General features: G+C 34.4%; 1 protein-coding gene across 2 annotated transcripts; it reads right to left on the bottom strand.

The window, feature by feature from the left end:
- Positions 1-581: 581 nt before the first annotated feature.
- On the bottom strand, positions 582-13,424 carry slmapb (sarcolemma associated protein b). 2 transcript variants are annotated; one of them, XM_056449167.1, is made up of 10 exons: positions 13,310-13,422; positions 12,857-12,920; positions 10,793-10,918; positions 9,054-9,128; positions 8,654-8,959; positions 6,040-6,235; positions 4,030-4,189; positions 3,743-3,877; positions 1,816-1,903; positions 1,317-1,405 (listed from the first exon to the last, which is right to left on the bottom strand). In XM_056449167.1, exons 2-9 carry the CDS (start codon positions 12,906-12,908, stop codon positions 1,820-1,822), a joined length of 1,134 nt encoding a protein of 377 aa, XP_056305142.1. In that variant the 5' UTR covers positions 12,909-12,920; positions 13,310-13,422; the 3' UTR covers positions 1,317-1,405; positions 1,816-1,819. The 2 variants fall into 2 exon arrangements, with proteins under 2 accessions (XP_056305143.1, XP_056305142.1); XM_056449168.1 differs by lacking the exon at positions 1,816-1,903 and having other exon boundaries at positions 582-1,405; positions 13,310-13,424.
- Between the last annotated feature and the right edge of the window lie 1,512 nt (positions 13,425-14,936).

Below are 14,936 nucleotides of genomic sequence, written 5' to 3'. Positions count from 1 at the left end.
GGAAATTGGTAATCATTGAATATGAACAACAAATACTATGCAAGTCAATGACTATGGTTTATCAACATTTTTCAAAATATCTTTGTTTTTTGTATGTGTTCAACAGAAGAAACTCCTTACGCTTTACAACAAGTGTAAGATGAGTAGATGATGACAGAATTTATAAATTAACATTAACTACATTTAGCATATGCGTAAAACTATCGCTATTGTGTTTAATTATACTTAAACACTACAAACTGAACTACACTGTTCCAATTTACTATGACCTTTTATGTGAAGCTGCTTTGACACAATCTACATTGTAAAAGCGCTATACAAATAAATTCAATTCAATTCACCTTTATTTGTATAGCGCTTATACAATGTAGATTGTGTCAAAGCAGCTTCACATAAAAGGTCACAGTAAATAGGAACAGTGTAGTTCAGTTTGTAGTATTTAAGTTCAGTTCAGTTGAGCTCAGTTCAGTGTGGTTTAATAATCACTACTGAGAGTCCAAATAAAGGTGAATTGAATTGAATATTGCTAATTAAATTTACATAATGACATACAGCTATGCGTTATTGAAAATAAAAACCAAATTCTTCTGATATAACAGGGTTGAACTTCCCTTTTGCTTATTTATTGCAGATAGCACGCTTGTTAGATCAGCTAGTTGGATCCTTAAATCTCTGTACAAGTAATAAACATAAATCATGAACACTCTATAACAGCTCTCTTTAGGGCATATTAGCACTCTAATCTCCTAAGTGTACAATATTTATTATCATCAACATCATCATCATCATCATTAACACATCAAATCCTTATAACAATAAAGAACAGTGCATAGACTAATCACTAATGGCTTCGTATAAGGTGCAAAGACACAAACACGTTACATGGCAAAGTCAGGCCTTTTAGCCACACAAAATATGAGTGAGTTAAAATGTAAACGGATGCATCAATGTCTGAAATGTGTTATTGCAGTGGGCGCTGCGATTCTCAGTCAGCTCTCATTCAGGCGAGGTATAAACTTTTGCTCATCAAAGGTTAAGGCAATTTACTAAATGTTTGTTTGGCAAAAGCAACAGTGCTCAATAAAATACCTGTTATTAGCCAGATACTTCAAATGCTATGCAAACAGTACATCTAATTAAAAAAAAAGATGGGAAATGTTCTCACGTTATTACTCCCTTTAACATTTGAGTAAGAAGTTGCTTTTAAACACTCATTACTCTAACATCCCGTGGACTAAAAGGACAAAAATGTCAAGACGTCTGAGAAAGGTTTGCTAGGTGTGCATGTCAGGTGCGTGTGCTTGTTACTGGTTCATCACGTGCTTCATTTTGAGGACTTTGAAAGCAAATATCCCGTCACAGCAACAGTTACAGCGGCGACAGGCATCCATCTGATCCATTTTCCCTGCAAGAAATTAAAAGACACATAAACATAATCATCTATACTGTCAGGTTAGTAATATTTACAATCAGGGATGCACATGAGCCGAGGACAAAAAGCCACAAAGACGAGACGTGGAGAAACAGAGGACACACAGAGGACACACGAGGACAAAAAGAGCCGGGATGCCTCAGAGCTACGCTGGAAAACTACAACCTACAAAAATGGATTTGTTAGAGACAATTGTTAGTGTGTGTCTTATAATACAAAGCGGACCTGTAGTAAAGAAACACAAGCGTTTTTTTTTTCTTTTTGCAAACGACTGGACAGTATTTGCTAGCTTAAGCGGAGAGGATTGTTTAGTGGTCATGCACAGCCCTGAGGAGGATGGATGCTTAAGCAGAGGAATGAGACGGGACAGGAGCACTGTGTACCTTTCTACCACAATGGGCCCAAGCACCAATACAGCAAAGCCAGGACAAGGCCGATGGCTACGGCTAGGATGGGCTGCAATAAAGACAGCTAAAGGAGGGAAGGGAGGGATATTACTGAATGACTGGCTTGTGTTTATTTGGGCTAATGCTGGACTGGTGATTTTTACTATAATTAAAAGACAAAGAAGTCATGAGGTGAAGTGTGTAACTTTTTTATAGGTAAAACACTTCCCTTCTTATGGTTCAGTACGCAGAGATAAATTCACTTTTCGTTTGAGTGTGACATCAACTGATGGATCAACAGATGCTGGGAAGTTTTAGGGAGAAACGACCTGTTTGTTAACGAAATGGATGGAAAAAGCCCAAAAGTCTTTGCCATTTGACAGTGTTTGATGAATTTAGAAAAAAAAAAACAAGAGCCTGGAAGTTTAATTTATTTGTAGTTTAGCATTTTTGTTTGTAATGTAAATATTTTACTATAAATATTTCCTTACAAATATTTAAATATTATAAATATTTAATAATGATTACAAAATATCTTTCTTTAAAGTGAATTCGTTATTAAAAATAACGTTTAGTGAACAAATATTTTAATCACAAAAGTGAGACAAAAGTGAGAAAATCACAAGTGATTTTCATTCTCGTTTTGCTTTGTACACATATTTTGAGGATTAATTCTCATGCATTTTATGTCATATGGCATTCTGGGGGAAAAAAACTAAACTTGCATTAACTTTTATTCATTAACTTTCATTCATTCATTTATTTATTTTCTTTTCGGCTTAGTCCCTTTATTAATCTGGGGTCGCCACAGCGGAATGAACCGCTAACTCATTCAGCATGTGTTTTATGCAGCGGATGCCCATCCAGCTGCAACCCATCACTGGAAAACACCCACATGCTCATTTACACACATACACTACGGACAATTTAGCTTACCCAATTTGCCTATAGCACATGTCTTTGGACTTGTGGGGGAAACTAGAGCACCCGGAGTAAACCCACGCCAACATGAGGAGAACATTTGCACTCCACACAGAAATGCCAACTGACCCAGCCGAGGCTCAAACCAGCGACCTTCTTGATGTGAGGCGATCGTGCTATTCACTGCGCCACCATGACATGCTTGACTTTTATTATAACTAATATTTTTCAGATCAAATTCACATATTCTTTGTTATAAATGATTTAATAAAATCGAATTTTGAACACTGAGTGGAAACCTGTTTGGAAACAGCAATTTTGACAGCAATAGATTATGCAATACAAAAAATTTTTAACTGTATAAAAGTGCACTATTTTACATCAATATATCACTGATTATAATTAAAACATTAAAGATTGTTGTTAAGTGGTTAATAAATAAATAAATAAATGAATTAATTAATCAATAAAGAAATAAACAAAAATAAATGCATCCCCATGATGAAAAACAAGTGATTTCTAAGGTGAATGAATGAAAAATAAATAAACGAAACACAGAAAAATTAATTTCTAAAATAGATGAATGAAAGATAAAACAAAGGATTTTAATCATACATGAAACTTGAAAAAAAAAAAAAAAAAAAAAAAAAGATGTTTTGTTTTTCATAAAAACATTGAGATATCTTGTGTTTTTCTTTACGTATGTTCAAGAAATATCCCATATTGACAATTGTGACATAATCCCATACTGGCATTACATAGAATTCTGGAGAAAGTATTTTTACATAATTGCAATACTTTTGTTTTCATTTATTTTATGATGCATGTCAATTCCATTTGTTGTCATTACTGGCCAAAGAAATTACACGCTTCACCTTCAGACTTGACAAAATGTTTAAACATACTATAAATGACATTGGTCAAACAAAAGAACACTTTCCTCTGGAACTGTCCCTATTGTCAGTGCCCCTGAACATTAGCACTACACGGGCCGAACACTCACATGGTTGTCTTTGTCCTGAAGGAGCCTGAGGCGCTCTTGGCTCTGCTGCAGCTCCAGACTGACGGAGCGTTTCTCCTCCTCTGCATTCTCAAACTTCTCCCTCAGGCCCGACAGCTCTGCCTGCATCTCCTCATACTGAGAGCACAAAAAGAGAAAAAAACCTTTCAGAAGGAGCAATGGGCCTAGTCAATAACACACAGAGGCCAGGGCTTTTTTTAGGTGCAAGAGCTGCCTACTAATGAGACTCAGCTCTACTTTCTTTCTTTCTGAAGTACGGTGTGATTAACCTCTTTCTGCAGTTCTTTGATCCTGCTGTTGCTCTGCTCCAGCTGGCCGTTGTCTCTCTGGTGCTCCTCCTGCAGGACGCTCAGACGCTTCTCCAGGTCAGCCTGCGTCTTTTCCAGGCTCTTGACCGTGTTGCTCAGGCTGGTGTTCTGTTTCTTGGAGCTGCGGGCAGGAAACAGCTTCAGATTCCACAGAGATTACACCACCATTACATCACAAGTCTGCAACTTGAGCTTTTCTCCTATTTCAAGGTGAAGTTTGATTCAATCATGATTCACAAGCTCTTGAAATCGATTTCATTCAGTATTTTACATAGGAACGCAGCAAAATGAACATTCTGGAGCAAAATTGAAAATTTTGGTTGCACAGGGCTGAAAACTGAAACCGAAAATGCTTTGCAATAATAATTAATTATTTTATTAACTATAATCAAGTATTGTTGTAAGACTTTTTCAATACAATCACTATTTCAACTCGATAACTAAAATTATACTGATTTAAACTGAAAATAAAAAACATTTTATTGACAGTTACATTTTTTGATAGTGAAGGGTCGAGAGGCATCATTTACCAGCATTGCCATGACAGCATAGTAGCACTGAGTTTACTTTTCCAATGAGAATGTGCAGTTCATGCATATACACGCACGTGTGCATGAGTGGAATATCCACACCAAGCAGTATATTAGCCATTCTGAACTTTGACTGCGGTGCACATATTAACACTATTAACTGCCCTTGCTTGGGACAAGCCATTGAAATGAATGGGTTTCATAGGGCAGATCTGCGGCTGGAATGAGTGAAACTCGCACACAGAGCATTCAAAATTCACATTTTAAAAGGGTAACTGTTGCCTCCTACTGATGTAATGTTGAAACAGATACAATCTTCGTTTAAATCATCAATTTACACAAAAAAAAATTGCTGTTTATATAACACAATAATAAACTTTTAGAAATAAAATTATATATTTTTGTCTAAATGTATAACCAACTGCAGAGCTCATACACATTTTTACTACTAAAATTCCAGGACTTTTCCATGAACTTTTTCAAAACTTTCAGGTAAATATTCATGACCTAATGTTTCAAGTAATGTATACGCACACAACGTGAAAATTTTAAAATTTAAAAATTTTTTACAGCATATCATAAAATATGTGACAATCTGTGTAATTTTTCAAAATCTTTATTTTATTTTTTTATTTTATTTAAAATAGTTTTCAGCAAGTATCTTTCTGTCTGTGTGAAAATATTTTAGAAATGTTGGCTTGTGTTTTCATGAGACTTAAGAATTGTACAAATGAGCTTTTAGAGCTGAAACAGCGAGTTACTTTTTTTACCCCAAACAGAGAACATTGCATGAAGCGATGAACTGCACAATTGTATTTAAAATTTCCCCAATATTATCACCTCAAACATATTCAAGTACATAGAGTTTTGTTAAACAAATATATTTCCATGACTTTTCCAAAATATTTTAGGTTTGTTTTTCCAAAACTTTTCCAGGCCTCGAAAATGCCTTGTCAAAATTCCATGACTTTTCTGCGTTTTCCAGGACTGTATGAACCCTGAAACTGACTAATTCAATGTTCAAAATTGCAGTCTGAAACTAGGATGTTTCCATATTTATTAATTAATTTATTTTGCTCTGTATAGGATCTGAAATGAGCTCTAAAGGCCCCTCTAGTGGCAGATACAATAAATTGCAATTTTATTTGATTTGTTTATGTGAGGGCATCAGGAATATTCATGATAAAATGAATGGAATTGTCTTTTTGCTGTTGTTTTCTTATTAATGTACACAAATATACAATAAATTAATAAATATAAAAGATAAATGAAAAAAAATACAACTAAAAACATGCATAAAAAAACTGTGTAAAAATAGCTCAAATAAACGGTACAATAAAAGTAACATACATTTTGACCTATAAAAGACACTAAGGGGATCCAAAATGTGAGTAAAGGTTGAAGATTAAATTCTCTGTTGTTAACACAGCATAGAACAGACCTGTCCAGCTCTTTCTCCAGCTGCTGTTGTTTCTTCTGTAGCTGTTCTTTCTCTGAGCGCAGGCTGCTGTTCTCATTTTGCAGACTGGTCTTCTCTTTCTGCTGTTTATCAGCCAGCTGCTCTCTCTCTGACCTCAGAGATGCACAGTCCCTCCTCAGGCTCTCACAGTCCTTCTGCAGCCTCTCCAGCTCGCTCGCTGCGCGTGCGTACACACACACACAGAGATATAGTGGCATTGCTCACTCACTCACACATGCACACGCACACAGACATGCATGCACGTACACATGCTGAGACTACTCAGTTACATAATGATGGAAGTGATGTGAGAAATGAGAGTCATCTTCTGAATATCTGTCAGATTACTGCAAACACTGCTGTTACTGTTGGTGGATGAACTTGAAGCTTGATTTTTATCCTCCACAAACAAATTAGGCTCTTTGTTCAGTAGGCTTCTAGGTTTGTTAAAGGAATAGTTCACCCTTAAATTAAATTCACCCTTTGATTTACACACCATTGAGCCATTCTCCGTTTATATGACTTTTTTCTGTCAGACGAACACAGTCAGAGTAGCTATAAACTTTATCCTGGCTCTTCCATACTGTATAAGGATGTTGAATAGTGGCTTTTAAAAAGTGCATAAATCACTCGTCAAATTAAACCAAATGCCGCCAATAACACATTTCTTATGAAGATCAATGTGTTTCTGTAACATATATTTCTACATTTTAAAATATAACCTCTAATTACAGACTTCTGGCTGTGGCCGAATGCACATTATACGCAACTGATGTATACGGCTTATGATGCATGACGAAAGATGGGACACAGCATTGCATGAGTAATATACTGTATAACATTATACAGTAATGCCAAGCCAACAATTTTTCTCATTCATTGTCGTCTTCTACGGCAAAAAAAAGAGGTTCTCGTGAAATGCGTCTATTCCCGGAGTTTCCACTATGAATGTGTCTTTCGCCATGTGCCATATGTCTCATAAGTCAGTTGAGTATAACATGCATTGGGCAGCTGACACAAGTCAGTGATTGCAGTTTATATTTGAAATATTTGTGTAAAAAAAAACCCCCGACATACTAGGGTTGTCACAATGCCAATAATTCTTCTTACAATACTATACATTCCCAGCTGAAGTATCACAATACCGGGTAGTATTGTGATATTGTAATACATAATTCAAATTATAAAGAAAATTGTCAAATACTATACTTTGTTATAAAAGGCCTACTTGAATTTACTTATTATTGAAAAAGTATTGTTTGCACCCCATTTCACCTAAAATGTATTGATTCTTTTTGTTTATTTTGTAGATAACAAACCAACAAAACATACATTAAAATAAAGATCCAAATTATGCAGAATGAAATTTGTTACAAAAAGAGCATTTTTTCCAACACATTTAGCCTATATGAAGTGGTCAAAAATCAATGCTTCCTGTTGCTATTTTGGGTGTTTCATCAGTTTTTTTTTTTCTTTCAGTCTTATCAGTTAACAATGCAAAGTAATTCAAAATTTCACTTTGCGAGTCGTTCTTTTTAAGAGATCGTTGTGGTTGTTGTAGCTACTAAATCATATTGACAGGCACAGAAATGATCCGATTCAGATGTGCGTTCAAACTGAAGGGTTAGAAAACGTGGTTTTGCTAACCCTAAATTGCTCCACACACTATTCAAGTAAAATGGTCGTTGCACAAGCGTGTGAGCATTTTAGTGAATTTTCCACATGCAACAGTATCTATTGTAGATAAACCATTAATGAGGATGCTACCGTTTACAAACTACATTGGCACCACCAGTATTTTAGAGCCGTAGTATCGCGATACTACCATAGTACCGGTAAACCATGCAAACCTACGACACACACATTAACCCCCTGGCAGCATAGGGGTCAACCCAAAATCTGTCGAAAAACAGCTGAAAATCAAAAAGCGCCGCCCAACATTTAGTAGACTATAATAACCTGTCGTGAGGCTGAGGAGTGGGAGGGGGCTAAGAGTGATTGAGATGTCGTGTCGGGGAGGGAGATCACAAGCATTTCTTCACTGTTCTAAGCGTTTGTAAGCGAAGAACTGGGGCTATGGCATGGAGATCAAAACTGGTTTATAAGTGCAGACCTTGCCTGGTGGGCATGTCGTTGCAAAACCGCCCAAATTTTCACTACCCGAATTTTTTTACCCGCAAAAATAAATTCAAAACCGCCCAATCTGGCAACACTGTTTATGTGCTTTTGAAAGCTTTAAAATTAAAGCCACAATCAAACACCATTATACAGCATGGAAGAGCCAGGATAAAATTTAAAACTACTCCGACTGTGTTTGTCTGACAAAAAAAAAAGTCATATACACATAAGAGGGGTTCATAGGGTATTTTTAACTATTGCTTTAAGAGATTATGACTGTGCAGAAGAAATGAAAAGAGCTTTAATTTAACTGGAACTTAATTTAGAAATTTAGCCTGGATGAGAAATCTTGACAATTTCACATAATTTAAGGATTTTTTTTTTTACAAATGAAGAAAGCAGATTTAGTATTTAGGCTTGAAATCTGATTTGGCCAGTCCAATGATCTGTAAAGACAAGTCTGTGCAGTTGTGATTACCTTGTTGTTTGTTGGCTCTGTCCCTCTGCTGGTTCTGCTGCTGGTGACTGGCCTGTACACTTTCAAGCTCTCGCTCATACTTGTTTGCTGCCTGCTGCCATTTCTCCAGCTCTGAAGTGAGCGTTGCAAGATTCCCCTTCAGCGCACTGACCTCATGCTCTCGCTCCGCTGCAGTTTTCTCCATAGTGTGACGCAGCACCTGCACTTCCTCCTGAGCCGCGTGGGTTTCCTGTCTCATGCTGAAGACTGCGCTGTCCTTCTGATCCCTGAGGTTTTCCATCTCTTCCTGGAGCTTCTGGAGCTGAGCTGAATCCACATGCAGACACATATACACACATCGTTTGGTATAATATGCTGTTTAGTAAATATGGCTTAGGACATCCAGCCCTCCTTCACTTACTCTGTAAGACCTTCATCTGTTTTGCTGACTCCTCTGCCTGCTGCTTATTGGCTCTTTTCTCCTCCTCCAGTAGACCTGTCATACACAGCACAAACCATCAGGGGGATCTGTTGAGCATGGCTGCCATTCCAAACCATTTCTAATACTAGAATACAAATAACAACAACAACAAAACTGTACATAGCTTATATGTCCAAATAATTTAAAAGGTTTACACAGTCAATTACCCATCTATACAATAATAACAACTTTTAATGTATTATTTAAAAAAATATATGATATTTTTAATATGTTTTAATGTATTTTATAATGCATTTAAATTATTTAAAATGTTTAAACTCTGACCTCCTTTAGCAATTAAAATAATAGTAATAAGAATAATTGTTATAATTAATTACAATTAATAAATAATTATAATTAATTATTCTAGTTAAACAATTATTCAATAATTTATGAAGTACAACAAACTTACAATCTATTCATTCTTAAATATCCATTTAATGATTAATAATAATAATACATATTATTATTATTTAATTAATAATTTTAATTAATTAATAATGTTTAAAGACTTATTCAAACATCAATAAAAACAACAGCAACAATACTAATAATATTTGAAATTACACAACTCACACAATCATAATCATAATAACAATAATAATAATAATAATAATAATAATAATAATATTTAACACCTATATAAAAAGAAGAATATTTGTTCTATATTTTTCCATTAAAAAAAATATGCAATAATTAATATTACAAACAACTTCACCATATAATGATGAATCTTATAATAATAATAATGACAACAGTAATAATAATAAATGTATTATTCACTTAATAAATAATATTTATCATTTAATAAGGGTATTATTAAAAAAGTAATAATATTCAACAAATTAATTTACAAATATTTATTAATTTTCACAAGTTATTATAATAATGCTTAATAATAATCATAATAATTTATTCAAATATCCATATAATGATTAATAATTAATAATATATTAATGACAGTAGTAGTAATAATAATAATAATAATAATCGTTTTATGTATTATTTAATAAATACTATTCAATATTTATTTAATAAGGGCACTGTTATTATTAAATGGGTAATAATATTAAATAAATGACATTAGAAATAATTTTGAATGTTTAAAGGTTTATTAAAATAATACCAAAAATATATCATATCAATTGATATTACAAACAACTTCACCACATAATGATTAATCTTATATTAACAATAATGATACTAGTAATAATAATATTTTATAATTAATTTAATAAATAATAATTATCATTTAATAAGGGCGCCTATTATTAAAAAGTAAGAATATTCAATAAATTAATTTATTGTGCCAGATATATAATAATAATTTATTCAAATATCCATATGATTAATAATTAATATTATATTAATACTAATGACAGTAGTACTGTATTATACTACTATTAATAATAGTTTTTTTATTATTTAATAAATACTATTTAATAATTCATTATTCATTACTATTCAAATATTCATTTAATAAGGGCACTGTTGTTCCTATTAAATAGGTAATAATATTAAATACATGACATTAGAAATACTTTTGAATGTTCACAGGTTTATTAAAATTATACCAAAAATAGATCATAATAAAACAACAACAAAAATGCTACCATACACAAAGATAATGAAAAAAATTCACATGCGGGTAATTTCTGCGCATTTAAAGAACCCCGTACCTTGAAGTTCGACACATTTGTGTTTACTGGAGTTGGCCTGTTCATTGGCCTCCTGCAGTTCTTTGTTCAGCCGCTGGATGACCTTCTCAGACTCACTGGCCTCCACAGTGCTCCTGCTCAGCTCATCTGGAGAAATGATTACACTGATGACATCTAATGGGAACTATTACATGCATAATTAGACACTATTATGGGGCTCTGCTGTCAGAGAATCACTCTTTCATCAACAGTTAATGGGTGATCAGTGTCTTTATCTCTGGATCGCCATCAATGAGGAGCGTTTCAACTCTGTCGGATTGTTCTGTCCTCCACCAAAGTGCAAAACCCTCTCTCCAAAGGTTAATTAAATCAGAAAGAATCGCATGGTAATTTCCCTAGAGGTCCGAAAATGGGCCTATTCCATGAATTAATAACTTGACTCAGAATAGATCTATCCTAAAAACATAATGCCATCCGTGTGCTTTAAAATGTGATCTGTGAAGATGATGGCTGAGTTTTTAAATAAACCGAGAATTTGATTAAACGTTTAAAAGATTCTTATGTTATACAATGCCATTTCATAGGAATAAGAAAGGTTTGTTATATAAAGCATTAATAAAGATCCACTGGTGTGTAAAATTGCATATGCTGTCTGCTGTTTAAAGAGACAGTTCCCCCAAACATTTTATTCACTCACAACGGGTTACAAAACTTAAGATATTTTAAGAAGATATTTTGAACACTATAAAAATTATAAGTTTCCCACAATTCCTTCATTTTGTCCCAACACAAATTAAGTTAACTTAATTGTTTTCACAAAATCTAAATGGATTGAACATAAAGCATTTAAGTTGTCTAAAGGAAAAGCTAAGAATTGTTTCAACTTGTTTTGAATATAGAATAGTGAAGTATAGAATATTGAAGTAGTTTGAACAAGCAGCAAAAAGACTTTAAAAAAATACTGTGGAAATTAAAATTGCCAGTTTTTTCAACATTCTTCAAAACATCTTTTGTGTGCAACAAAACAAATAAACCATAAGAGATGTGGAACATCTATAGCACGAGTAAATGATGACAGAATTGTCATTTTTGTGTGATCTATCTCTTTAATTTACCTTAACTTAGAAACACTCTAGCTCCTCATTCTCTAAATATGGGTTGCAGAAAACCAGGCCATCTAATCAAATACTCCAGAAAGAGATGACCTCATCTTACAAACTCAAGGGTGTACACCATAAATGGCCATGTCAAGGACATATCACTGCAAAAAGAGACACGTAATTCCAGAAAACTCGACTTCGCATACTTTACTTGCATGACTAAGCTAAAATACCAAAGCCTGTGCAGGCCAAACACAACCACCGGAGCAGGAAGGATGAAGGCATTAACGTTTTATGAGATATTGCAGTGGATAATGTTTATTGATGCCATTCTGCATCAAGAAGTCAATCTCTCAGCAGAGTTCGAGGACACGCAGGAACGTTCTGGCCTAATTTATTTTTGAGTGTGTTGAGGAAGACAGATGGATGAGAAGATGTACTGGGCAGTCAGATCAACAAAATATCCTCTGAAAGCTGATGAAAGTATTAGCAAAGCCTAGAAAATGGTCATATTGCTATTAAACCCAACAACAGCGATAAAAAAACTGACATGCTTGACTAAATTGATTTCTATAAAGAAGCTTGTTTGGGGAAAAAAGGGCACTGCTGATATCCACTCCAATGTCCGTAGACACTTAGTACATTTAACAGAAGTTATGTAATATGAAAACATTTATAACTCAGTCACTTCTACTTATGTTAAACGTACTAAAAATGTTTTTATATGAATGCCATTTCATTTTTTCTGCTTTAAAAAGATAAACAAGAAGTACTTAATTCAAATACAATTCTGCATAAAATGAGTGAAAATCTTTATACCTCACATAATAATTCATACATAAAATACCTTGACATACTGACACAAAACAACCTTAAAAACAAGGTTTAAGATCCTTAAAAGTCTATTGTGACAGTGAAGCCACAACAGTTTAGTTCAAAACACTTCAGCAAACACAGAATCTCAAGAATTTTAATGTGACTTTACCTTTGATTATGGACACTTTATTAATAGGATCTTTCAGCTTTTGCTCCTCCATTGTGTTCCCCCACTGTGACAGAGCATGAGAGTAATTGTGTTAGTCACTTTTAAAAATTACCTATAAAAATATTTTCTTTTAAAAATATCTTCAATTTACATAAAGTAAATTGATAGTAACTTAAATCGTTAATTATGAATTTCCAGGTGACACCAATCGTGAACGAGATGGTTAACGTGGTGGAGAACCGAAAACAATCCAGTTTTCAAATATGCCAAATGATTTGTAAAGAAATGAAAACAAATATAAACATTTTGCAGATTTGCCCTTCAAAAATATAGCTTGCATCCAACGCATAACGTCACGGCCGTTACATAATACAGCTTAGCGTCGTTGTATCAATTAAGAAGACTAGTCATCACCTACACTTAAGACTGAGCACTAAAAACAGACGACTTTACCTGAAGACTCGTGATGTCACAACAGTCGGAGCCGAAACAGAGCTGCAATATTCAGCCTTCTTTAACTATCGATTCGCTCTGGTGATGAGAACCGGACGAGTCCATTCTAAAGCGAGGGGAGTCACAGACGCATCTACATATCTTCTCTGGGGGTCGTGTCAACAAAACAGGACAGAAGACGGCTGGGTGCAGAACGTTTTTTGAAAGAAGCGATGCTGAATTGTTTTGTACTCTGAGGTTTAGTTTTCTTAATGGAAATTATTTGTTTGCGTCGTCATGTGACGCCCCCCAGGAGGTGAAGGTCTGGAGGTCTGGCTCACATGGGCACATGAGCGTCCTGAGGCATCTAAAAAGAGGCTGCAGCTGCATGGTAGAATACACTCAAGCCCATTGTTTCACTCGTTATGGCGTTTCTTATGCAAAGAACCGTTAACAATAGTGGTCATTTGTGCTTGTATCAGTGCCAAGCTAAGCACTGTGGTTTTGATAATTATATTAGATCATTGGCTGCATGTCAAGATGTCAATCAAGACTGTCGAATTGCATTTTAAGAGGCGTATTCATGCAAAAAATCCATCATATTTAAATGGTTAGTTAAAACAAAATTAAAATTCAGTCATATTTTGCTCACTTTCATATAGTTCATCTTTGTGACACAAGCTATTTCGACCAAATCTTGTGTGTTTTTTCCCCTCCATTGAATTTCTGACTCAAGTCAAACAACAAAATGTTTAAAATCTATATGATTAAAGCAGTTTAAAAGTCTTCGGAAGAGACATGATGACTGTATGATCAATAAGTTCCATTTTGTCTCATAAAAACATACTAAAGCAAACATAAAAGCTCAGCTTGACATTTTTGAAGAAAGCAGGCAAGAAAGAATCTCATTGGTTCTCAAGTGTCAAGTAAGCATGACTGACAATGCGGTTCACATACTCAATGTGCATATGTAAATAAATACTTAACTGAAATATGTTCATAATATAAAGCAATTGAGTCTCTAAAGATTTGGATTAAACCATTAAGTTAATATGGATTTAATTATTTCTTTATTTTTGAGATTTTTAGTTGACGACTGAAATCTCTCTGGTTTGATTAAACATATCTTCATTTGTGTACTGGTTGTATTACTTAGGTGTTTGTAAGAATACAGGTACAGTACTGGCTGTTTTAACTGTTTTGACAAATTAAAATTTTGGGTTGAAATTTAACATAAATTTCTTTCTAGCAATGGTTAATGGTCATATATTTATTTATTTATTTCACATTATATAGTACATGTGTATTTGTGTATCTGGCTCAATGGGTAGTGTTGTTGCCTCACAGCAAGAAGGTCGCTGGTTCGAGTCCCAGGCTGGGTCAGTTGGCATTTCTGTGTGTAGTTTGCATGTTCTCCCGGTGTTGGCGTGAGTTTCCTCAGGGCGCTCCGGTTTTCCCCACAGTCCAAAGACATGCGCTATAGGTGAATTGAACAAACTAAACTGGCTGTAGTGTATGTGTGTGAATGAGTGTTTCCCAGTACTGGGTTGCAGCTGAAAGGGCATCAGCTGTGCAAAACATATGCTGGATAAGTTGATAAGGGACTAAGCTGAAGGAAAATTAATCAATGAATATTTGATGATCATAT

The sequence above is a fragment of the Danio aesculapii genome, chromosome 23, assembly GCF_903798145.1.
Source record: "Danio aesculapii chromosome 23, fDanAes4.1, whole genome shotgun sequence".
In the NCBI taxonomy this organism is placed as follows: domain Eukaryota; kingdom Metazoa; phylum Chordata; class Actinopteri; order Cypriniformes; family Danionidae; genus Danio; species Danio aesculapii.
The sequence above is the reverse complement of the archived record's forward strand: the minus strand, read 5'-3'. Positions and strand labels throughout refer to the sequence as shown.